The 25,238-nt window shown below is 38.0% G+C and overlaps 1 protein-coding gene across 1 annotated transcript in view; it reads right to left on the reverse strand.

The window, feature by feature from the left end:
- Nucleotides 1–25,238, reverse strand: part of LOC134789847 (neuronal acetylcholine receptor subunit alpha-10-like) — a 92,794-nt gene that overhangs the window by 51,838 nt on the left and 15,718 nt on the right. The window contains exon 2 of the mRNA XM_063760512.1: nucleotides 24,659–24,798. Within this exon, the coding sequence (XP_063616582.1) occupies nucleotides 24,659–24,798 (140 nt within the window). The remainder of the gene's footprint in view (nucleotides 1–24,658; nucleotides 24,799–25,238) is intronic.

Genomic DNA, 25,238 nt, shown 5'->3' on the forward strand with positions numbered 1-25,238 from the left:
ATATCTTTACTATATCGTATCTAGTTAATCTCTAATTCATTTCCCGAATCGAGCCGTATGGTGTAATTTAGAGCAACACATATTTGTATTTATAAAATAAATCGATTTACTCGTAGAAGCATTCTGAGTAGTGACTAAATGAACACTTCCGTGGTCTAAGTTGAAGGCACGATGAAGCGTTGATATCGGCCGTGGGTTTAAGCAATCGATAAATTTTTTAGACTATTTTAGACTACTTTAGAGCTTACAACTTCTAAGAATCGAACTTTTTCATAAAGATTAATTACTATTAAAAGGCTTAGTTTCCCGTCGGGTTTGAAAGGTCAAACGGCAGTCACTTTCGTAAAACTAATGTGTAAGTACGCTAATTATTGGAATCAGATAGCCAAGTGAGTCTCGCGCTTCTGTAATAATCCTTAAGATGACGAAAGACAGAAACATATGACAAGTCTATAGGTATTAAATTTAGACCAATATCTTTCAGTTAATCTTGTTTTGTTAACAACAATTTAAGTGAAAATTACTTCCTACATTATTTTGCCTTACTTACAATCGAAGAAAATGGAAATTGAATGTTGATTGAATGACATCTTGATGTGCCAACTTGCCCTATAAAAGGCCTCGAAGAAATTGCCTAAAGTATAAAAAGAATTGCCACCTTATTCATATGAGTTCGCTCCAAGCAATGTATTATGCTTATCTCGAGGGACAGATGAGGTGAATGAGATGTTTCCTATGGGCATATAGATCTCCATATTCATGTGAGATACTTTTTTATTAATCGAAAAAAATGCATGTATTTAGGTATAGGAAATTCCGTTTGACGTACCTACTAGGTACACATCACAGGTCCTTGTAATATACAGATAAACAGCATACACAGATATTAGGTATACGATTTTTTTTTATGTAAAAGTCAGCACAGTTTCGTTCATTTCACTTTTATTGCACTTCAGCTAAGAATCATCCACTTAATTTAATTTAAAAATATTTTTTAATTTAAACCAATCAGACCAAATAATGATGGTCATATTAATTATGAGCAAATCTGAAAATGGCTTAGTTTCAATTTTCTTCTATTTTATATGAAACCGCCAAAGTCGCCGGCGAAGACCTGGAAACTTAGGACAAGGCCACCCGTATTCGCTGCGGGGACCTGCCCCAACAAATCTGTAATATTATTATGCACCTACTAGACACATCACATATAGCTTCTACCCGACAAAGAGCAACCGGCCGCCCGTATTTCTAGCGAGAACCGATTGACTCATGATGTCCTCCCAGACGTATCCGTCGACGGCGACACCCGGACAAATCAGTATCAGGTATTCTGTAAATTCTGACGTGCATGGGCTCGAACGTGACTTGCGAAACCGAGTTTTGTTTTAAACTTCCGGCCGCAAGACATGCAGTAAAGCTCGCCATTTGAGTCGTAAGTGTATGTGTAGGAGGGCTTGGGCCGAGCTTTTCGAAGCTGGCGTTTAGCGTCAAGATCTTCGAGGCGTGCACTTTCGAAGTCGTTGAGACCAGTGTTGACCGCAGTTCGCCAGTCCGATCTCCGAGTTGCAAGCTCCTCCCACGATTCACACGATAAGCCGGTGGCCGACAGGTGGCGTTTCAGGACGTCCTTGTACCGCAGATATTGTCCACCGGCCTTGCGTTTACCCGAAGCTAGTTCGGAGTAAAACACAACTTTAGGCAATCTTGATGGTGGCATGCGTACAAGGTGTCCACACCAACGCAGTTGACCATTCATGAGTAGGCATTCCATACCCGACATGCCAGTACGACGCAGAACCTCCGAGTTTGGAACACGATCCTGCCATCTCAGCCGAAGAATTGCCCGGAGACACTTTAAATGAAAAGAGTCTAGACGTTTGATGTCTCCCTTGTACAGGCACCAGGTCTCCGAAGCATAAAGCAACAAAGGTAAAATTATTGCTTTGTAAACGGCGAGTTTAGTCCGGAGGCTAAGGTCGTGTGATTTCCAAACTCGTTGATTGAGTCCGCCAAAGGCTGCAGCAGCTTTTGCGATCCTTGAAGATATCTCGGACTCCAGACGATTGTCGCTTCGCAATAGACTCCCAAGGTAACGAAAAGTTCCTACTTCATCCAAAGCATTGCCGCTAAGGTAAACAGCAGCGTCGTTCGCAGATTTGCCTCGTGCAGGTTGTTTAAGAATCTGGGTTTTCGACGCGCTGATCACCAATCCGAACTTACGACAAGAATCGTCTAAGTTGTCCAGATACCTTTGCAAATCTTCTAGGGTATGTGCCATAAGGCAAACGTCATCAGCGTAGAGAACTTCTGTGATTGCAGTTGAGTGGACTTTTCGTTTAGCTCTGAGTCGCGCAAGGTCAAATATACTTTTGTCCATTCGAGAATTTACCATGATCTGATGGTTACATTTCTGAAGGGCATCGTTCATTACCGCGGAAAAGTAAATAGCAAATAGGGTCGGAGCCATGACACAGCCCTGTTTAACGCCGCTAGTGACCGGAAACTGCTCTGTGTAAGCGCTTTCGTGACGCACGCGGGCACTCATGCCCTCGTGAAATTGGCGCACCAAGTTGACAAATTTCACAGAGCACCCGCACTTCTCTAGGACGGTCCACAGGGCTGACCTAGGAACACGGTCAAAGGCTTTTTCTAAGTCCACAAAACACAAATAGAGGTCACGGTGTTGTTCAAGGCTTTTTTCTTGCATTTGCTTGACAACAAAGATGGCATCAACCGTACCTCTATTTGGCCGAAACCCACATTGAGATTCAGGAAGGAAGCTCTCGGCGAGTGTATTAAGGCGCCTATTGATAATATGGGCAAGTATTTTGCCAGCCACAGAAAGTAGGGCGATCCCTCTGAAAGAACTGCAGTCTGATAGGTCCCCTTTGCCTTTGTACAGTTTGGTAATGGAAGCATCCTTCCAGTCTTGTGGTACAGTCTCAACGTCCCATATGCAGTTGATAAGCTCAAACAGCCTTGACCTAATACTTGGTCCACCATATTTGAAAATTTCCGATGGCAGGCTGTCTGAGCCAGGTGATTTGCCGTTTTTTAAGCGACTTACCGCGCTACTGAACTCCGCGAAAGATGGCGGATCATCCAAACTTGAAACAGATGGTAGATTATCCCGCGAACTGATGTAGGATAGATCTGCTCCTTGACTCCCGGGATTAAGCACTTCATTAAAGTGCTCAGCCCATCTAAGGAGAATTTGTTCAGGATCTGTTAACCTCATAGTTTTGTCTTTCGAGTAAATTGGTGCCGTCTTCTTGCAACGAGGCCCATACACAGACTTCAGGCCTTCAAAGAACTTAGCAGTTTGACTGGTATCAGCCAGCCACTGCAGTTCCTTGGCCTTATGTTGCCACCAACTCTCTTTTAGCTCGCGAATTTTTATCTTGAGTTCACGTTGTATGATGTTGCGCTGCTCCACACCAACAACACCCCTCAGAGCAAGACGAGATCTTTCTACAAGTTTTCTTATTTCCGTGTCAGATTCATCGAACCAGTCCTGGTTTTTCTTCAACGGTTTACCTAAAACCTGCAAAGAAGCCTCGTAAAGAGTCCCCGCGTAAGTACGCCATTTGACATCTACTGAAGGAATGTTGACGATATGTGACATAGCTGCATCGAACTCTACGTCAAGTTTGTGCCTCGTTTCTTCGTCATGGACTAGTTTTGCAAAATTGAGTCGTGAAGGGAATTTGTGATTTGCTCTACGCGGTGGCTTGTAGTTCAGCCGCATCCTGGACCTGATAAGTCGATGGTCGGTCCAGCCCTGAGCACCACGCATCGCCCTTGTAATACGTACATCACTCAGGTCTCGCCTGCGTACTATGATGTAATCAAGGAGATGCCAATGCCCAGAGCGTGGATGCTTCCAGGACGTTTTATACTTGTCAGGTTGCCTGAAGAAGGTGTTCGTAATACTAAGGTTGAATTCCGAACACAGGGTTAGAAGAGCCACACCATTGGAGTTGCACTTGCCGACCCCCTGTTTACCTATTACGTCCTTCCAGGCAATGTGCTCAGTACCGACTCGCGCATTGAAGTCCCCGAGCAAGATCAGCTTGTCACAGGATGGAATGTTTTGCAAAACTATGCGCAGATCTTCGTAAAACGAAAGCTTGTCATCATCAGAGGCTGTCATAGTGGGAGCATACACGCTTACAAGATGTAGATATTTTCTGGGTGCCATATGGAGCCGTAAAGTCATAAGTCTATCATTAATCCCTTTCGGAAGCTCTAACAGCGAGCGGGCGATGTTGTTCCGAATCGCAAAACCGACACCACTGGCAGCTCGTTCATTCGCAGGCTTGCCTATCCAATAATACGTGTACCCACCCAAGTCCTCACATAGCTCACCGCTGTCTGCCAAATGTGTCTCACTGATTGCGGCAATATCGATATTGTATCGAGATAGTTCCCGGGCTATGAGCGCGGTTTTCCTTTCGGGGCACTGGTTTCTGTCATTGTCTAACAAGGTTCTCACGTTCCAAGCGGCAATGTTAAGGAACTTGTTTATATTATTCTGTATCTTTCGACCGCTGAGGTTGGTGACCAAACGGCCGCGGTTAGCCGTCTGGGACAAGATGAGGCGAGCTTTGTTTAGGCCACCTTTTCTAGGCCCCTCCTCGGATTGAGGAAAGCAGTGCTATCCCTAAATAGGGCTGCTTTGTCGTCCAGCGAGCTGCCGAACCAGTACTCTCGCCTCGTTTGAGTTCTGGAGCGACCATCACCGCTCGACCGCCTACGTGCAGAGAGCCAGCTAAGGATCAAACTCACCAGTTCAACCCCCACCACCAGTCTCCATCGCCGCAGGGCATGCACTCGTTGTTCCAAATTATTGCCAGGGGTCATCAGCGCGTGAATATATTATAGTGGCCGAGTATTTGCGCTGACACAAGTCCACTCTCTCGTCCTCTAGTCCTAATTACCAGTGGAGCGGAGGACCGCTACGACTAGTTAGTTCTAGAGGATGCAGTAACTGGCCGCATGCCTCTTTGAATCCCGACATGCGCCCTTTTAGGCATGTCACAGATGCCTTGCTGCAACGCCCCGGTCGCCGGATCATTTCTCTGATCTCGGATTGACTCATACAAATGATACAACATTGAAAAAAAAGTCATGTTGTTCATTGGTAGACAAAGGACTCCCCCGCTCTTCCCGCCTACATCTTTCGGAACATAAATAGATGGGTACTTAGGATAATCGCCGATTGCGGAAATGAATATCAGATAAATTTCAAATAATTATTACCTTACATTTTGTAATTTTGAGAAGGTATGATTGCTTGTTGTACATGAGTGCTACCCATACACAACTGTCTATAGGCCATCATTTAAAAAAAATAAAGCACTTACTAGCGCAGGAATTCTGAAAAAAATATATGGAAATCTTGGCATTATTAATGGAAGACTTTTAATTTAGGATATGTAGATACTAGGGCTCCCGGTATCCGTGTTACACGCCGAAACGAATACCCGTGTTCTTAAGACCGGCGGTGCTGAGAACACGGTTTACACGGAACCGCCGGGATCCGGATACGTATCCAAGAACCGTTCCCAAGAAACGTTTCTCAGATACGTATCTCCGTTTACACGGGTACTTAAGACCGGCCCGAACGGATCCGAAACTGTAGTAATGTATGCTTGTAACGAAACGCAACTACAGACTGTTTATAATGACCCAATGCATATGGGAGTAACAGTGACAGCGAGCGGCATTTGTTAAGTACAGACGCTGTTGAAGGAGAATGAACTGGGTAACTTTAGGGGGAGCCATACAGGACTTACTCATAGATGGATGTTGTTTGAAGACTGTAAAATATTATAAAATCAATTTAATAAAAGTGTCAGCAGCAAGTGGTTTTTATTACTAAACATTACATGGCGCAGTCGTCAATCGAACATACGAAGATTTATTCTGAATAATAAAATACGGAGGACAAGAAAGGCCTAGAAGCAATAATGTCGGGTATAGAATTTAAAATGCCTGCACCGCTGCAATTAGATTCAGTTGGTGATATGTTATTAAAGTGGACGAATTTCAAGCAACAGCTTCAGATTTTTATTACGGCCGCTGGATTAACAAATGTGAGTGAGGCTAGAAAGTCGGCAATTTTATTGAATTGTATCGGACAAGAAGGACTGGAACTGTATTATAACTTGATAAAGGGCTCGGAAGACACCACAAAATTTGATGATTTGCTCAAATTGTTCGACGAATATTTCAAACCCAAGCAAAATGAACTCATCAACACTTTTAATTTTAATAACAGAAAACAAGAAGATGGAGAGACTTTTGACAACTTCTACATTGCAATCAGGAAATTAGTAAAAAATTGCAATTTTAAAGATCTGGAAGACAGAATGTTGAGGGACCGAATTGTCATGGGCATCAGGGACAAAAAGCTGCAACAGAAATTATTGGAAAATAAGGACCTCACTCTAGATCAAGCCGTGGATAAGTGCAGAGTCGCTGAGCTGTCGAAGGAACATGCACAGGTGATCCAGAAGAAAGAACCTGTGTCGGTTGATCTTGTGTCAAATCAGCCTAAGCATGAAGCTAAGTATTTTAATAATACTAAGAAAAACGTGAGGTATAATAGTAAGTTTTATAGGTGTCTGAAATGTAATCTTGAACATGGACCATCTGAATGTCCAGCGTTTGGTCAAACATGTTATAAATGTAAAAAATTAAACCACTTTGCTAAGGTTTGTAAAAATAAAAATGTAGCATCAATTGAAGTGGAAAATACTGAGGATAATAACTTAGTACATGATTTGTGACTAGTAAAGTTAGTTCACTCTATAGGAAATACTAGTAAGATTAATAATAATGAATGGTTGTCAGATTTGTTCATTGAAAATAAACAAGTAACCTTTAAATGTGACACAGGGGCTCAGGTAAATGTCATTTCATTAAAAGATTTAAAAATGATTGTCAATGATGAAAATCCTAAGTGGTCTGAGACAAATATAATATTAGAAGTATTTGGGGGTAATAGGCTTAAGCCGTTAGGGAAAATAACATTGAATATTGGGGTAAATAAATATGAAAAAGTTGACACTGAGTTCATAATAATTAAGAAAAATATAAAACCAATTTTGGGTTTAAACTCATTAATTGAATTAAAATTACTACAAAGTAGTAGCATTAACAGCATTAATATTAATAACAAGGAGGCTATTGTTAACAAAAATTTGTCACTTTTCCAGGGAGTCGGGGAATTTCAAGTACCTCTCGAACTACACATTCAACCAGGCGCACAGGCGGTAGTAAAGCCACCTCGGCGAGTTCCTTATGCAATAAGGGAGCGTCTGGCTTGTAAATTGCAGAGTCTTCAAGAGCAGCGAATTAATGAGAATCCTTTGTAAGTAATCTTGTAATAATAGAGAAAAGTGATGGTAATTTAAGAATATGTCTCGACCCACAGGAATTAAATAAGGGAGTATCATCTCATTCCAAAATTAGAACAAATGCTTACAAAGTTAAGTAACAAATCTGTATTTTCGGTACTTGATCTGTCAGATGGTTTTTATAATATTAGATTAACAGATAACTCAACAGATCTGTGTACTTTTAGTAGTCCTTTTGGTTGCTATAATTTTTTAAGATTACCTTTCGGTTTGTCAGTAGCTCCTGAAATTTTTCAAAAATATAGCGAACAAACTTTTGGTGACATTCCTGGTGTGGTCATATACTGTGATGATCTGTTGATTTGTGCTGATAATGAAGATGAACATGATAAAATATTAGAACAGGTGTTTGAAAGAGCCAGAGTGAGCAATGTAAAATTCAATAAAAGAAAGTTTCAATATAAATTAAAGGAGGTTAAATATTTTGGTCATGTGTTTTCAAAAGAGGGAATGAAAATTGATCCAGAGCGAGTAAGAGCATTATTAATTATTAAAAGCCCTTCTAATAAATCTGAACTGCAATCTTTTCTGGGGATGGTTAATTATTTAAGAAATTTTATTAGTAATCTGGCAGATTTAGTAGCACCTTTACAAACATTAATGAAGAAACATGTGGGTTGGCTTTGGACAGAAATACATGAAAATGCCTTTTGTAATATAAAAAAATGCATAAGTGCAACACCTGTATTAAGAAATTTTAATGTGTCTTTACCTGTGACAATACAATGTGACGCTAGTAAGGACGGTTTGGGTTGCTGCTTGATGCAGCAGGGCAAGCCGGTATGTTATGCATCAAGAAGTCTTACCAGTGCAGAAAAAAAATTTTCACAGATTGAAAAAGAATTGTTGAGTGTAGTTTGGGCCACTAAAAAGTTTCATTATTACATCTATGGAAAAAAATGTACTGTACTTAATGATCATAAACCGTTGGAAACTCTATTAAAGAAAGGTATCCATGAAATCCCCTCTGCTAGATTACAAAGACTTAAATTGAAGTTATTAAAATATGATATCGATTTTAAATATTTAAAAGGCCGCTTGATGCATATTGCAGATTTGTTGTCACGTAGTTATTTAAATGAAGTAGATGAAGATCAGTCATATATGTTTGAAGTTATACATTGTATTGGATTAGGGAATTATTTACAATGTACAGATGAACAAAAACGAGAATTAATTGAAGAAACTTCAAAAGATGAGACTTTATCAACATTGTTATTGTATACACAGGAAGGTTGGCCAGAGACTATTAATATAATACCGGATAATGTTAAACATTATTTTAAATTGAGACATGAAGTTACTATAGATCAGAAATTGCTTTTTATAAATGATAGATTGATTGTTCCAAAGTCATTAAGATTAACAATTTTTAAAAAAATACATGAAAGACATTTAGGAATAACAAAGATGAAACAAACTGTTAGGGGTTTATATTATTGGCCACAAATGGATGCTCATATTGAATCATTTGTTAAACAATGTTTCATCTGTCAAACGTATCAAAATAATAATATAAAAGAGCCATTATTATGTCATGATGTACCTTCTTTACCATTTGTAAAAATTGGTTTACACGGAACCGCCGGGATCCGGATACGTATCCAAGAACCGTTCCCAAGAAACGTTTCTCAGATACGTATCTCCGTTTACACGGGTACTTAAGACCGGCCCGAACGGATCCGAAACAGTTTGAGCCAATCAATGCTCTAGCTCTGGGTATGCAAGGTCTAGTATTGAATGTTGACTTCAGATGAACTCGTTTAGCGTACGAATTTTTTTTTAAATTATTTATAACAGTTTTAACACATGTGTTAATATAACATATTTAACCAACTATACAATACAGGGTAATTTTTGGACCGTTAGCCATATTGTGCGAGGTGATTAGGTAGGCCATACTGAACAACTTTTTGTATGGGACCAACTCCGAAATCACAAAATTTTTTTTGGCCGTTTCATACATTTTGGTCGAGTGGATGTCGATGTCGACGTTTTCTATGGGAAGGCCAAATTTTTTTTGGGATTTCGAGGTTGGTCCCATAGAAAAAGTTGTTCAGTATGACCTACCTAATCACCTCGCACAATATGGCTAACGGTCCAAAAATGACTCTGTATATGAATGTAAGTAGGTGTCCCTATTCTATATCGTCTACTATTTTTAATTTTGAACTAACTCGTCCCTAGTTTAGAACCTTAATTAGGGTTCCGCACCCAAAGGGACCCAACGTTATAGGCTGAAGTTATACTAACAACCCTCCCCCTTTTATTCTATAAATTTATTCTCCTATCCGATAATCCTCAACAATTTTCTGTAATAGTGTTATATTTTCGAAGTTACAAGTAATAAAATGAGATTGACGTGGTAAGGCACCTATTCCATTTAATGAGACGCTGGCGGCGGAAATTCATCATTTCCCTCCCAACTTCCTAAAATAGCTAGCAAAGCGAGTTCTACTTATTACTAACATTGTCACAGTTCAGGAAAGGCGTTCAGTAACAAATTTATGAATTTAATTTTCACTCAAATTCAGTTCACTAGTTGATGTCATTTTGTAAACATTTAGAATCCATAATGACGTGCTCTTTTTTCGCACATTTAGTTGCGTTTACAAACTCGTTTAATTTTATGTCATTTATTGTTTAAAATAAAAACATCAAAAGACAATGAATCAACACCTCCAAACGGTTAAATGTAAACGCCATGGGCATTTGCAAAAATGTAAATGCTTTTATTTTGACAGAAATTATAAAAGTAAAAAAATAAACCAAGTCTCCAGAAAATGTTGCACGGTATCAATCAAACTACTAGTGTACAATTTAAAAATGAATTTATTATGCTTATTGTGTTTAAATCGCGATGTAGGTACAATGTAAAAGATACTTTTTATTTTTTATCACAATAAGAACTTTACTACCTACCTAAAATATATGGTTTTCTCGAACTTGGTCCTTTTTTGCCTGAACGCGTTACCATTATATTCACGTTTTTTGTGAGATCCCGGAAACCACCATAAGGTTCTGATCATATATTCATAACGCAATAACATAAGTAAGCCGAAGCAACCCTACCCGCATACAAGTTGTAAAATTATATACTTAGATAACTCTGACAGTCTTCTATGGCCATCGTTTCCATGGTGTCAATTATCATAATATAAAAATATGTGTGACAAAAACAAACTCAAGTATTATATGTATTTAGACATTCTGCAGCGATTCAGTAGTTATCCCTTCACCTATGTATCCACCATCGAGTAGCGATGCTGAATCTTATTTACGTGTGGTGTGGGAGGGTATACTATGACCAGCGACACCATCGCACCTGTATCGTGACTGCATCGCTGCAAAAAGCCGTCGTGTGCTACCTCTCGTACATGTATAACCGTAAGCTCGTGTTTCTTGCAAAACTAGTGTGCAAACTCAGACAAAACGTTACTTATTTTCAAAGGAATCACCAATAATTTACTTGTTTGGAATATATGTATTTTGATTTTGGTGTGGTATTAAATTTCATGCAACTGGTTATTTACCTCTGCCTCTTTGGGTCTATTATATGTAAACTTTATTTATTAATAGTAAACTACAATTAATTTTAGTATTATTATTTACAAATTATGGTATGTAAGTCACTAAAACAATTGGGTAAAAGTAAAAGTAATAGATACCTATTTTTGATATTTTATTTAGAACTAGGTATGGAGTGTTATATGTATATTGGTTATGTTATTAATTGAGAAATGACATAAAAATTGCTGTATAAAAACATTTTTCCTTTGTCTATCTTGAATACAGAATTTCAATTATAGAAGGGTTGTGTTGTGATACGTTAAGCTCATTTATTCATCGTATCGATCACGTTCCCAAATTTTAATCTAACGTAAATACGTAAGCTCTAAGTCTAAACAATGGGCGAGGTAACCTCAGATCGAGCATTATTTGTTTTTGTTTTCCAACAATCATCATATATATAAAATTTAAAAACCAGAACGGGATAAAAAAACCGGGCAAGTGCGAGTCGGACTCGCGCACGAAGGGTTCCGTACCATAATAAAAAAAAAACGGAAAAAAATGCAAAAAAAACCGGTCACCCATCCAAGTACTGACCACGCCCGACGTTGCTTAACTTTGGTCAAAAATCACGTTTGTTGTATGGGAGCCCCATTTAAATCTTTATTTTATTCTGTTTTTAGTATTTGTTGTTATAGCGGCAACAGAAATACATCATCTGTGAAAATTTCAACTGTCTAGCTATCACGGTTCGTGAGATACAGCCTGGTGACAGACGGACGGACGGACGGACGGACAGCGAAGTCTTAGTAATAGGGTCCCGTTTTACCTTTTGGGTACGGAACCCTAAAAACGAGGGTAGAAGCAAGATGACGCCTTACAAATTTCTAAAAAAGTTTTTGACACGTATCTCGAATACGACGCACGCATGATAAGAAAAAACTGTTTAAATCTATTATCTAAATATGAGAATAGAACTAGAGCATAAAAACTATCGCTTTCAATGCGTATTTAATTTACAATAAGCAAAGGAAATTTTTATAACAATCTTCATTTTACGATGATCGGCCATTTTCGGCAACTCTCGGCTAGTTTCATTTCGGTGGTGCTACGGACAAAATTATTTGACGTGGTGCAACAGACATACCAAATGTTTATGTTTGTCATGTTGGTATACAGTTATTGCGGCGTTTTATTACACAAAGTAAAATAAAAAGTGCTGTCAACCTCAACCTTAGTCTATGCCCATACGAGTGACTTATGCCATATATGACTAAACTTATTAATCAAATTAGTATTATCGTGTTAATAATTTGTATTTTATTGTTTTAAATTTCTTTTTGAGTTATATTATTCAGATTGACTTTCACGGCTTCGGCAAACATTGTCATTCGTCCGGGGAACGGGCTGCCGAGATGGGCCAAAAATACAAAGTTGACAGCAAGTTAATATGAAGCCCATCAGTTCAATGGATGGTGCCCGTAAAAATGTGTGTGATAATTATACTTTAATGACTTTACAGATATAACTAATTCGGGAACTGTTTTCTCGCGTAACACGATACGACTCGACCAGGTAGGATTTTTTCTTCTTGCTGAACAGGTTTGTATGAAAATGCGATTTATGGGCGGTGGTCGTACATATTCGTCTTAAGGCGGAAATTAATCTAATGAACGATTTTGCAATTGGGTTTATAATAAAAAATAAGTTCAAAAACTAAAACCCGACTACTGCAAATCGCGCTCTAAAAAGTATGAAACAAGATAGAATTCTTATCTGAAATTATCATATAGGAAAATTATAAGGGCGATTTGCAGTAGTCGGGTTTTAGTTTTTGAACTTATTTTTTATTTAATTAATTTTGGGGTCAGGATTTCGTTACTTACAATAATATTTGAAGTCACTTTATATTACTTTTGCGAGGGCGTCCTCAGTACAGAAATGCACGCAGAGCGCCGCATATATCGGGCTACGCCCGACAACCTTTGGCTTGAAGGCGCCTTCGGCGCCTGGCTTTGGAACGCGTACAGCGAGCCACGTACGTCGGGCTACGCCCGACTCTTTTAGTATGAGGGCGCCGAAGGCGCCCGGCTTTGGAAGGCGTACATCGTGCCTCGTACGTCGGGCTACGCCCGACTCTTTTAGTATGAGGGCGCCGAAGGCGCCCGGCTTTGGAACGCGTACATCGTGCTTCGTACGTCAAGCTACGCCCGACTCTTTTAGTATGAGGGCGCCGAAGGCGCCCGGCTTTGGAACGCGTACAGCGAGCCTTGTACGTCGGGCTACGCCCGACTCTTTTAGTATGAGGGCGCCGAAGGCGCCCGGCTTTGGAACGCGTACATCAGGCCTCGTACGTTGGGCTACGCCTGATCCTTTTAGTGTCGCCTTTTGGACCGAGTCCGGTGCGTCACATCACATAGGTACGTTTCAATATGCTTCGGAAGTCGCCAGCAACATGCTGAGATGGGACCATTTCGTGACACTTTATTTTTCACTATGTTTTTTCAATGTATGTCTGTTGTCTGTGTGTTTACGAATAAAAAAAAAACTATTCTAAACTATTCTAACTATTCTTCGCCTGACCACTGCGAATTTTAACGAGGTGAATATAGTTACTAAGATTACTAAGCAACTTTTACCATGGGACCAACCCGATCTCGTAAAAAAATTTGCTGATCTGGACTTCTATACCTATTCACGTTATAAAATATTGCAGGTCATTAAAAAACACCATGTATATAGCGGCCAAACAAATTTCTTTTGAAAAATCCTTCTTGGATCGCCGTAGTCGCGTAACACGCGGATAGATAGAATCCAGAGCGATTGTAGATTCGTAGTTCGAATTACCTACCAGATAAATTAATGTTTTATCGGGTGCATGCAAGCAAAGCCGGGTGCAAAAGCTAACAATATGTATATATTTGAAATGTGCTAATTGAGCTCTTTCAAATGATATACAACACGTCATCATTACTTATTTTTATTTTTTTGGTTCGTGACTTTATAACCTCTAGAGGGTGCCGTGTTAATTTTTTTGTGACGTCATATAGCCTATAACCAGCGGACGATTAAGACGATTCGAATGACACGTCGTTTGTCAAATTTCAATGAGTACTTTAGAAGTTATGAGGGAACAGATGAACATACATACATACATACATACATACCCACAAACATACCGGTCAAAATCATAACCCTCCTTTTGCGTTGCCGTAGTCGGGTAAAAATAAATAATAACTTTATGTTGAAACAAGTTTTAAATAAATACCTACGTAGATGAAAAAATACAATCTTGCCTGTTATCAAATCACATAATTTTTAGAGAAATTGGCGATTTAAGTTATCCAAATATCGGTTACAAATATAAGAAGTCCCTATCACAGTTATAAACCCTGGCAGGGTTCAATACATAACAATAATAATATCGCTATTTAACTAAACATAAGACAAACTCCTTATTTCATTTACGCGAGCGGAGCTGCGGGCCTGTCTAGTTCATATGTATTGTTGATAAATGGCTCAAAGCGTACGGCGCGGGCCTGTCCGCTGAAAATAATGACCATTGATAAAATGCCTACCGAACGTTGATCTACTCTACAAATTATGGCCTCTCCAAATGTCACCGATAATCGCATGCGATTTGCAATACAGAGCGGGATTTGGTCGATCGATTGAATTTGTTGCTCCTACTTAAACAGCAATTGTCTAAAATCGCATACCTAACCATTTGTCGAAAGGTTTATAGAAAGTGTAGAATAGGCCTGTTGCAAGTAACAAAGAATCATGGAAATAAAAGTTTCAGAAAAACATATATGTTAATATGATTATAAAATATGGCCCAATCACAGTATAAACAGAAGGATTATTAATATATTCAATAAAATAAAAGTGCAAAATTCTCCAATCGGCCATTATTACTGAAACACCAATCAGAAGCGGTCTAAGCAGTGACGTCATCAATCCATAACATATTTCTTAGAGCAACATAGACAACCTCATTGACCGAAATCCATACGTCCTCACCAAAGAGTTCGAAGGTGAAAAAAAAAATTATTTCGCCACTAAACATTTATTACGTCCAAAAAATATTATTAGACGATTAGAGATGGGCGGCGGGTAAATACCCGGGGTAGATATCGGGTATTTATCGGGTTTTTACCCAATCTACCCGGTATTTACCTTTTCTACCCAAATAAGTGGGTATAAATAAAAGTTGGAAACGGAGTAATAAATTGAATTGAGATAATGTAAATAACAGTTTTGTTGATACTCGTGTAGTTCTATAAAATGTATAATATTTGTATTGACTAAGAAAAATGTCAAATGTTTAATATCTTAATACATACGTTCTACAATACGTGTGTTTGTCACTCTACTCCTCCTAAACGGCTGGAACGATTGGGATGAAATTTTGTGTGTATATTTCAATGGGTTCCTGAAGGGTTGGGAAAAACAATTAAACCTGGTAGGTGGCGCTGCTATCGGTATATAACCGATTTGGGTGAAATTTTGTGTATATGACTATTATATATGTATATTTCAACGGGTATCTGGATTGTTTGAAAAAACTATTGGACCCGGTAGGTGGCGTTGCTGTCGGTATATCACCTAATTTTATTTACTGAAACCGATTTGGATGAAATTTTGTGTAAGTATATTTCAACCGGTACTGGATTGTTTGAAAACACTATTGGACCCGGTAGGTGGCGCTGCTGTCGGTATATCACCTAATTTTATTTACTGAAACCGATTTGGATGAAATTTTGTGTAAGTATATTTCAACCGGTACCTGGATTGTTTAAAAACACTATTGGCTATATATATACCGATAGCAGTGCCACCTACTGGGTCATTATTATTGTGTTTTCAAACAATCTCATCATCATCATCATCATCATCATCATCATCAGCCTACTCTCGTCCACTGCTGGACATAGGCCTCTCCTATTGCACGTCATTGAGCACGATTTGCGGCAACTCTGATCCAGCTCTTGCCAGCCGCCTTGCGAAGGTCATCGCTCCATCTAGTCTGAGGGCGTCCTACAATACGTTTGCCGATGCGCGGTCTCCACTCGAGAACTCGTCTACTCCAACGGTTATCGGTTCTACGGCTAATATGACCGGCCCACTGCCACTTCAGCTTGCTAATCCGGTGGGCTATGTCGACGACTTTAGTTCTCTGACGGATGACTTCATTTCGAATACGATCTCTCAGAGAGACTCCGAGCATAGCCCTTTACATAGCTCGCTAAGCGACTTTGAATTTATGGACCAGTCCTACCTTGAGTGTCCACGTTTCGGCTCCGTATGTCATCACGGGTAGGACGCACTGATTGAAGACTTTTGTCTTCAGACTCTGTGGGATCGACGACGTGAAGACTCGACGCAGCTTCCCATATGCTGCCCAGGCCAGCTGTATCCTTCTATTCGACTCTTTCTCGAAGTTGTTCCTTCCTAACTGCAGTATTTGCCCGAGGTAGACGTATTCCTGAACAACCTCGAGAACAGCCCCTTGTACTGCAATAGGTCCCGGAGCAACACGTTCGTTGAACATAACTTTCGTGTTGTCCAAATTCATCCGGAGACCTAAGAATCAGCTAGACCGGTCAGCATATGTTCTAGATCCTGCAACGTCTTAGCCATGATGACGATGTCGTCCGCAAATCGCAAGTGTGAGATGTATTCGCCATTAATGTTAATACCATGTTCCTTCCAATCGAGCGTTTTAAACATATCCTCCAATGCTATTGTGAACAATTTGGGGGAAATCACATCCCCTTGTCTCACACCACGATGCATGGGGATAGGCTAAGTCTGCTGGTTTTGGACTTGGACGGCCATGGTAGCTGCGTTGTACAGACATCTCAATACTTGGATATATCGCCAGTCGACTTGGCATCGCTGCAGGGAATCCAGAACAGCCCAGACTTCAATGGAGTCAAAGGCTTTCTCATAGTCCACAAATGCTAAGCACAGGGGCCGATTATACTCTTCAGTCTTCTGTATAATCTGCCGCACTGTGAAGATGTGGTCTATGGTGCCGTATCCTCCTCGAAATCCGGCCTGCTCCGGTGGCTGAAATTCATCGAGTCTTCGTGCTAGGCGGTTCGTGATGACCCTCGAAAACAGCTTGTAGATGTGGCTTAGGAGCGAAATGGGTCGGTAGTTCTTCAGTAGGGCCTTATTTCTCTTTTTGAAGAACAGCACGACAACACTCCTACTCCACACCTCTGGAGTTCTCTCATCGAAGAGAACGGCGTTAAAGATGTTCTGGAGCTCCTTTAATGCAGATTTGCCTCCGACTTTCAGAAGCTCAGTTGTAACGCCGTCCTCGCCTGGGGCTCTTCCATTTTTATGCTGTCTGAGGGCCATCTCGATTTCGTCAGTGCTGATTTCTGGCAAGTCTTCGGTAAAGTGGCGGATTAGTGTAGCTCTCAAATCCTCATTTTCGGGATCTGGTTGAGATCAAACAATCTAGATACACACAAAATTTCATCCAAACCGGTTTCAGTAAATCAAATTTGGCCATAAGTATACCTAACGAAAAAATTACTGTATTAAACAATAAATAAAATAAAATGTAGAAATATCAAAACCAAAATATGAAAACAATTTAAAAATAGTAGGTATATAGGTATAAAATAAAAAAAATATTCACAAAAAAAAATATATATATATATACATATATATATATATATATATATATATATAATTAACATTCCTACACCTCAAATCAGTGAACAAAATGCACTCGTCGAAAAAATTATACATTCATTGTGTACAAAAAAGTTGTGAGATTGTGATTTGTATACTTTATTTTAACTTATTTTCATATTTATACGATAATAATATTGATATATCTTAGTTACATAATGAATTTCTTCAATTATACGAACAAATTTTAAATACCCAACAATTTGGGTAGATACGGGTAAATATCGGGTAGATTGGGTAGTTTTGGGTATTTTCCCGGTATTTACCCGCCGGCGCCCATCTCTAACACGATATAAAGTAGATATCTATTTGTTATCATATATATAAAATTGAAAAACCAGAACGGGATAAAAAACGAGCGAAGAAGAGAGATGGCGCCTTACAAATTTCTAAAAAAGTTTTTGACACGTATCTCGAATACAACGCACGTATGATAAGAAAAAACTGTTTAAATCTATCTACATATGAGAATAAAACTAGAGCATAAAAACTATCGCTTTCGATGCGTATTTAATTTACAATAAGTAAAAGAAATTTTCATAACAATCTTGATTTTACGATAATCGCCCATTCTCGGCAACTCTCGGTTGTTTTCGTTTGGCGGTGCTACAGACTAGACCAAATTATCCGTAAGTTAAAGTAACCTAAATTATGTTTGTCATGTTGGTATACAGGTATTTCTGAGTTTTTTTACACGAAGTAAAATAAAAATTGCTGCTAACCTCAACCTTAGTCCATAGCCCATACGAGTGCCTTATGCCATTTATGACATATCCATCAAATTAATATTATCGTATGATTATCGTGTTAATAATTTGTATTTTATTGTTTTAAATTTCTTTTTGAGTTATATTATTCAGATTGACTTTCACGGCTTCGGCAAACATTGCCATTCGTCCGGGGAACGGGCTGCCGAGATGGGCCAGAGAACCCATCAGTTTAAGGGATGGTGCCCGTAATAAAGTGTGTGTGATAATTATACTTTAATGACTTTACAGATATAACCAATTCGGGAACTGTTTTCTAGCGTAATACGATGCGACTCGACCAGGTAGGATTTTTTCTTCTTGCTGAACAGTCAGCATCAGATATATCGGAACGGCTGAGGTATTCACAAATATCTGAACAATGTAAATTATAATGTAGTTAAAGTGCATGCTCAGATATTTTGGAGCTCAAGGGTTGCTCAAGATCTGATCAACCTCGGCCATGGCGACTGGCGAGAGCTATCGCAAGACCGGGAAACATGATGTGATCTGGTGTCGGAAGCCAGGACTCATTTTCGGTCGTTGCGTCACCGTAGCCGTCGTAAGTAATGTCAATATCCAGACAGGGAAATGGGGACTATTTACATTTGTATGAAAATGCTATTTATGGGCGGTGGTGATCGTACATATTCGTCTTAAGGCGGAAATTATTCTAATGAACGTGTTTGCAATTGGGCTTATAAAAATAAATAATAATTTTGGGTTAGCATTTGAATCACGCATTATAGGGAGGGGCGGGGGGAAGGGTGGCATTTTATAGGGGTTGGTCACCCCTTTCAAATGACACCCGATTTGTGTCTAGGAGACGCGTAGTTTTTTTATACGTGTTTGAAGTTGCGTTTGTTAGATAAATGAATAATTTTTTAAAATATTAAATATTAAAAACACAAAACTGATAGTAAATATTATTTTCAAGGCAAAACTTGTCAGGATGTTATTTATTTAACTTGATTCATAATTATGTTAAACTGCTTAATCAATAACTGGATACTATTTAAGTTTTAAGTGAGATAAATAAAATAATAAACTGATGTAATTGAAAATAAAACTGTTTTATTCAAGTAAATATTCCAATTTATTAACATTATCATCAACAACTTATAAACACAATCACTATTAGTTTATAATTCAGTAAAAGATGATTTAATTAATTATTAATTAATGAATCCATCTAATTAATCAAGTAAGTACATAATTATTACAATAATTACCAACATAGTATTTACTTAACTTTTAATATTCCTTTGGCGATGATTAACTCAGTGCTGCAGGGCAAAGCAGAATGCAGAATGCTCAAAGCAGAATGAAGAATCAGAATGATCAATAATGGATCGGTCGGTCCCTTTTATACCCATTTCTACCTGGCAACTGGTTGATCATGCCACTTGTCATTCGATAAGTGACGTCACAGAAATAGTTTCTCATGTACCTCGTCCATTTATCGAATCATGCAGAATAAAACTATTAGAATATATTTTCAATAAACTCCGTTATACATAATTATTAATCAGTAATATTAATTCAAAATATAATTACTTCAAAGTAGTTTACAAATTTAAGTAGTAAGTTAACAGACTTACTGTTTCTCTTGTCAACGGTGGTTTCGTATCGTACCTACCCACATAAATAGCAAATTCTGTAAAATTCAAGTAATGTTGTGTTAAGTGTTTAAATAGTGTAATATATTATCAACATTGAACGTCAAAGAGAAACAGGTCAGTTTTATACGTAATACAATTTGTACATAGAATAACAATATTCTAACACGGCCATACTGACGTATACTTCGTTCTCGAAGTACACAATTAATCAATAATCTTAATAATAATAAAAAAAACACCATAGCATAATCATAGGATAGTGATTGATTAAAATAATATTAACTTTGACCACTTGCCAGATATCTAGACATGTTTGTCCCATTCACCCGCTGCTAATGAAATGAACAAACACCAAACAAATGGCCGACCAGCGGAGTGCTTTAACTAACTCAACACTTTGCCAATCATCTAGACATGTCAATCTCATTCACTCGCTGCTAGTGAGACAGAAAAACACCAAATGAAAGGCCGACCAGCGAAAGTGTTCAACTTCATCGCTACAAATCCAATAAAAAATAATCAATCAATGAATAACTTTAATCAATCACTTTTAAGTGATTTTGACCAATAAATATTAACTATTCAAATATAGAGTAACATAATATTTACCTACATAACATAAAGATCGTTCGGCCAATCTGACGTATCATTGCACATTGTGTTAAACATATTAATTACAGTTGCTACACATCTTTCTACTTGACCATAGCTTCGTGGTACACCAGGACTCTGCTCCACTGTCGCTTGTAGCGGGTTAAAGGTGGGCAAAGCGATGTCCTTGTCTCTTCTGCGAGCACCGGAGACAGCTTTCAGAAGGCTTCACACAGCTTCCAAATTCGTCTGAAATTATATAAGTATATATGTAGTGTAGCTGGATACAATCCCACTTCTGATGTTAGATAAATGAATAATTTTTTAAAATATTAAATATTAAAAACACAAAACTGATAGTAAATATTATTTTCAAGGCAAAACTTGTCAGGATGTTATTTATTTAACTTGATTCATAATTATGTTAAACTGCTTAATCAATAACTGGATACTATTTAAGTTTTAAGTGAGATAAATAAAATAATAAACTGATGTAATTGAAAATAAAACTGTTTTATTCAAGTAAATATTCCAATTTATTAACATTATCATCAACAACTTATAAACACAATCACTATTAGTTTATAATTCAGTAAAAGATGATTTAATTAATTATTAATTAATGAATCCATCTAATTAATCAAGTAAGTACATAATTATTACAATAATTACCAACATAGTATTTACTTAACTTTTAATATTCCTTTGGCGATGATTAACTCAGTGCTGCAGGGCAAAGCAGAATGCAGAATGCTCAAAGCAGAATGAAGAATCAGAATGATCAATAATGGATCGGTCGGTCCCTTTTATACCCATTTCTACCTGGCAACTGGTTGATCATGCCACTTGTCATTCGATAAGTGACGTCACAGAAGTAGTTTCTCATGTACCTCGTCCATTTATCGAATCATGCAGAATAAAACTATTAGAATATATTTTCAATAAACTCCGTTATACATAATTATTAATCAGTAATATTAATTCAAAATATAATTACTTCAAAGTAGTTTACAAATTTAAGTAGTAAGTTAACAGACTTACTGTTTCTCTTGTCAACGGTGGTTTCGTATCGTACCTACCCACATAAATAGCAAATTCTGTAAAATTCAAGTAATGTTGTGTTAAGTGTTTAAATAGTGTAATATATTATCAACATTGAACGTCAAAGAGAAACAGGTCAGTTTTATACGTAATACAATTTGTACATAGAATAACAATATTCTAACACGTTCACAACACACCTGACTCGCTGTGCTCAAAAACATGTATACGGACAAAGTGCTCAAAAATATGTATACAAAATTCCAAATTGGTTACCATTTACGCGAGCGGAGCTGCGGGCCCGTCTAGTTATCTAAATAAAATGCTAAATAATACGATATTACACCAACAAATTCTTTTAATTATTTGGCTGAATGGAACTATCATTGCCATGTTGGCTATCATAACTAGAAAAAATGAAAGATTAAAAAGTAAAACCGGCGCTAGGTGATTTTCACTCAAAATGTACATGTATCTAAATAATTCATCTTAAATCGCAACCGTGTGAGAGTTTTTGTGTAAAATAAGTTATTGTGATAAATTTTTGTGTTGTATTTATCATCCCTAATCGTAATACATGGTGCTGAATTAACAATATCATTCGGATTCAAGGGAAATTCGTAACTGTAAGTATGTAAACAATGTCTGCCACTCTGCCACCAACTAACTGATGACGTCACAAATGGCGTGCGAGGCGTTTTCGCGCAAAGTTTAAACTAGCTATAATAAAATGCAATTATTTATGTTAAATCTTACGAGTATAGCTGAAATATTGTGTTTTTCGGAACCAATATAAGTGTACCGACAATAATAAAAGGGATTTCAAAATTTGTCAGGCCTATAGTTTAATCAACATGGATTATTTTTACCCGACTGACTAGCCGAACGTAGCGGATATATAGGTAGGTAAGCTAAGGGAGAGAATGTTCTACTCAATAAATGAGAAGACTTTATTAATCACATGAAATAGTTAATGTTTTATCCCTGCAATTTATTTCTTAAAGGAATAAAATAAACCACATTACCCTCCTGTACGCCGCATTGTCTGGTAATAAGTTCTTACTACGCGAAGGCGAGGCGTTCCGGTATTGTAGGTATCTACCTACTTTATTCTAAAATGTTTACGACTAATATTTTTATACATACGAGTACATCATGAGAGATTCAAGAACTTGCCTCGGGGTAAATATGTACACATTCCTTAATTAAGGGGCTGTTATGTACTGAGGTTCACAGAGGCGTGTAAATACTTAGGTACACTGATCATATTCACCGGATAATAAGGCTCTTTTTCAAAATCTTCTTTGATCATGGCACAGGGTTTTGTGGTCTCAATAAGCACCCTTATATTTGCGTGAAATTGATAGCACAGACATAGGTAATGTAACATTAATATTATACCAGATAAATTATAATTATTGTGTAACAAGAGAACTAAGTCCGATATTTCTACAAGTGCTTATTTAGAGTCTTGTGCAAAAGATTCTATAAGAGAATCAAAAGCACGAGATGTACATAACGTTGATATTGTGTCGCACATACAGGGTGATTCAGGAGACGTGAGCAGGACTAATACTGCGCATTTCGTAAATTATAAGCAACACTTTCGTATCAGTATTAGTGAGGTTAACGTTAATTTTCTAGTCGTGTTGAAAAAAAATGTTATTGATTTATTTACGACATGCGTGGTCACCCTAAAATTAGAATACTAAACTACCGATATTCTGTGTCAAATTGAATGTCATCACTGTCATCGCGGTCTGGTTACTTTTGAAAACTCGTATCTCACTCAAGTTTGACAGTTTATTTTCTTCGTAATCAAAAATATAAAGAGGTTTTATGCTTATTAATTAGGTCTTGTAGGGTGACCATGATTGTAGAGGATTAAATTTGCCCTCACCAAAAAGTTAAAAAATAGGAAAAAGTGTGGTTGTTTCACCTAAATACGACGATGATCGATCAATTATCAGTTACTGAGTGTGCAGGATTAGTCCTGCTCACGTCTCATGAATCACCCTGTATACAATTTTTCACAGTAACAGTGAGAAGAAAAATACAACCTGAATATTAAAACCTTCTTCATCACTTTTTGACTCATGTTTTCGAAGGTATCTAACTTAAAGGATATAACCAAACGGAAACGCCTTGTCTGTAATTTTCGGTACAAAACAGTCTGCCGATTTTTGCGGAGGAGGGGCACGTCAAATGCCTTTTGTCTTTTTATCTCAGGGACAGAGGACAGAGCAAATGTATCCAAATATTTTGATTTAAATACGCCTCACAAATAACATTTAAATGTAAATGTCTCTTTAATGCCACTTTGTCTCGTGCAGAAAGCAAATTCGAATTTTGCTTACTGTTACTGAAGTAGCGAAATACCCTTGTTTGAGCTGATGAGGTGAAACATACTTACCTAAATTACTATCTCTTTGTCTTGGTTATGATTTCGTACATTTTAATTGCAAGGTCAGTAACGTAATTCAGGTCTCAACCTATATTAATTATGCTGTCCCGACAACAATAGGTAATGGTCTGTTCACCAGCCAGACACCAGACGCGCTTATCACTCTAATCAGGGCCAACAAATATGTACTTTACTTACCCACAGATCTATAATGACCTACGCTAATTATTTGAAGTGTGCAAAGGAAAGCCATCACGTTTCGTGAGTGCGAATATACTAGCTAAAAAGGCAAATACTTAATTTACGCGATCACGTATTATTTCTGGATTAAATACTTCCAATGACACTCAAACCAGGCGTGGCTCACTCCGCGATTTCGTCGCTTTACTACAGGTAGCTAAAAGTACTTTCAGCCACCAAATTTTGGTGGCTATCCATAAGCCGCGCGTGGCGCTGTCGCCACCTAGCGGCCATATCTGTCCTGATCGTAACAGACGCGTTTTGTTATAGAGTGAGTCTTCTGTACCTAGTACTATTAATTATTCTGTGCTCAAACATCATTCGGATTTTGGTTGCACTTATGATATTTGAGATCTGTGTACTTACCACATCAATTATGTGATGGAGCGAGACTCCGAAGGTAACGAGGAGAGGATGCGAGGAGTTTTCCACGGGACGTACTGAAGCGTCGTAGTTCTGCATGAGATGACGCACCAAGCGATACTCTTCATCACAGCATACAGCACCTACATAAAAAATACATAGATAACATTATTAGGTACCTAACATAATAAATAAATAAATATGCCTGCTGAGACCGGTTCATGGGTGTTTATTGTTGCAGCTGTGAACGGGTTCCAGCAGGCGTTCTACATGACATTAAAGCTCTCCAAAGGGCCTCTACGTGTTGGATCTATAACCCCACGCAAGCCTGTCAAAAGACCGAGATTTATAGGCCCGTGAAATCAAAAATGGAGTAACAAATAAATATTATGAGACAATCTTACACAAATCGACCTAGTCCGACAGTAAGCTCAATAACCTCGTGAGACCCAAGGCCTCGAATTTAATTTGTACAAGTACAAGTACAAGTACACGGGGACATACGAGGTTAAGGCTTGTGTTGTATAGTATGTTTGTATATAGATAAATACTTAAATAGATAGCTCAGGAACCAATATCTGTG

This window comes from Cydia splendana, chromosome 4, assembly GCF_910591565.1.
Source record: "Cydia splendana chromosome 4, ilCydSple1.2, whole genome shotgun sequence".
Taxonomy (NCBI): Eukaryota; Metazoa; Arthropoda; class Insecta; order Lepidoptera; family Tortricidae; genus Cydia; species Cydia splendana.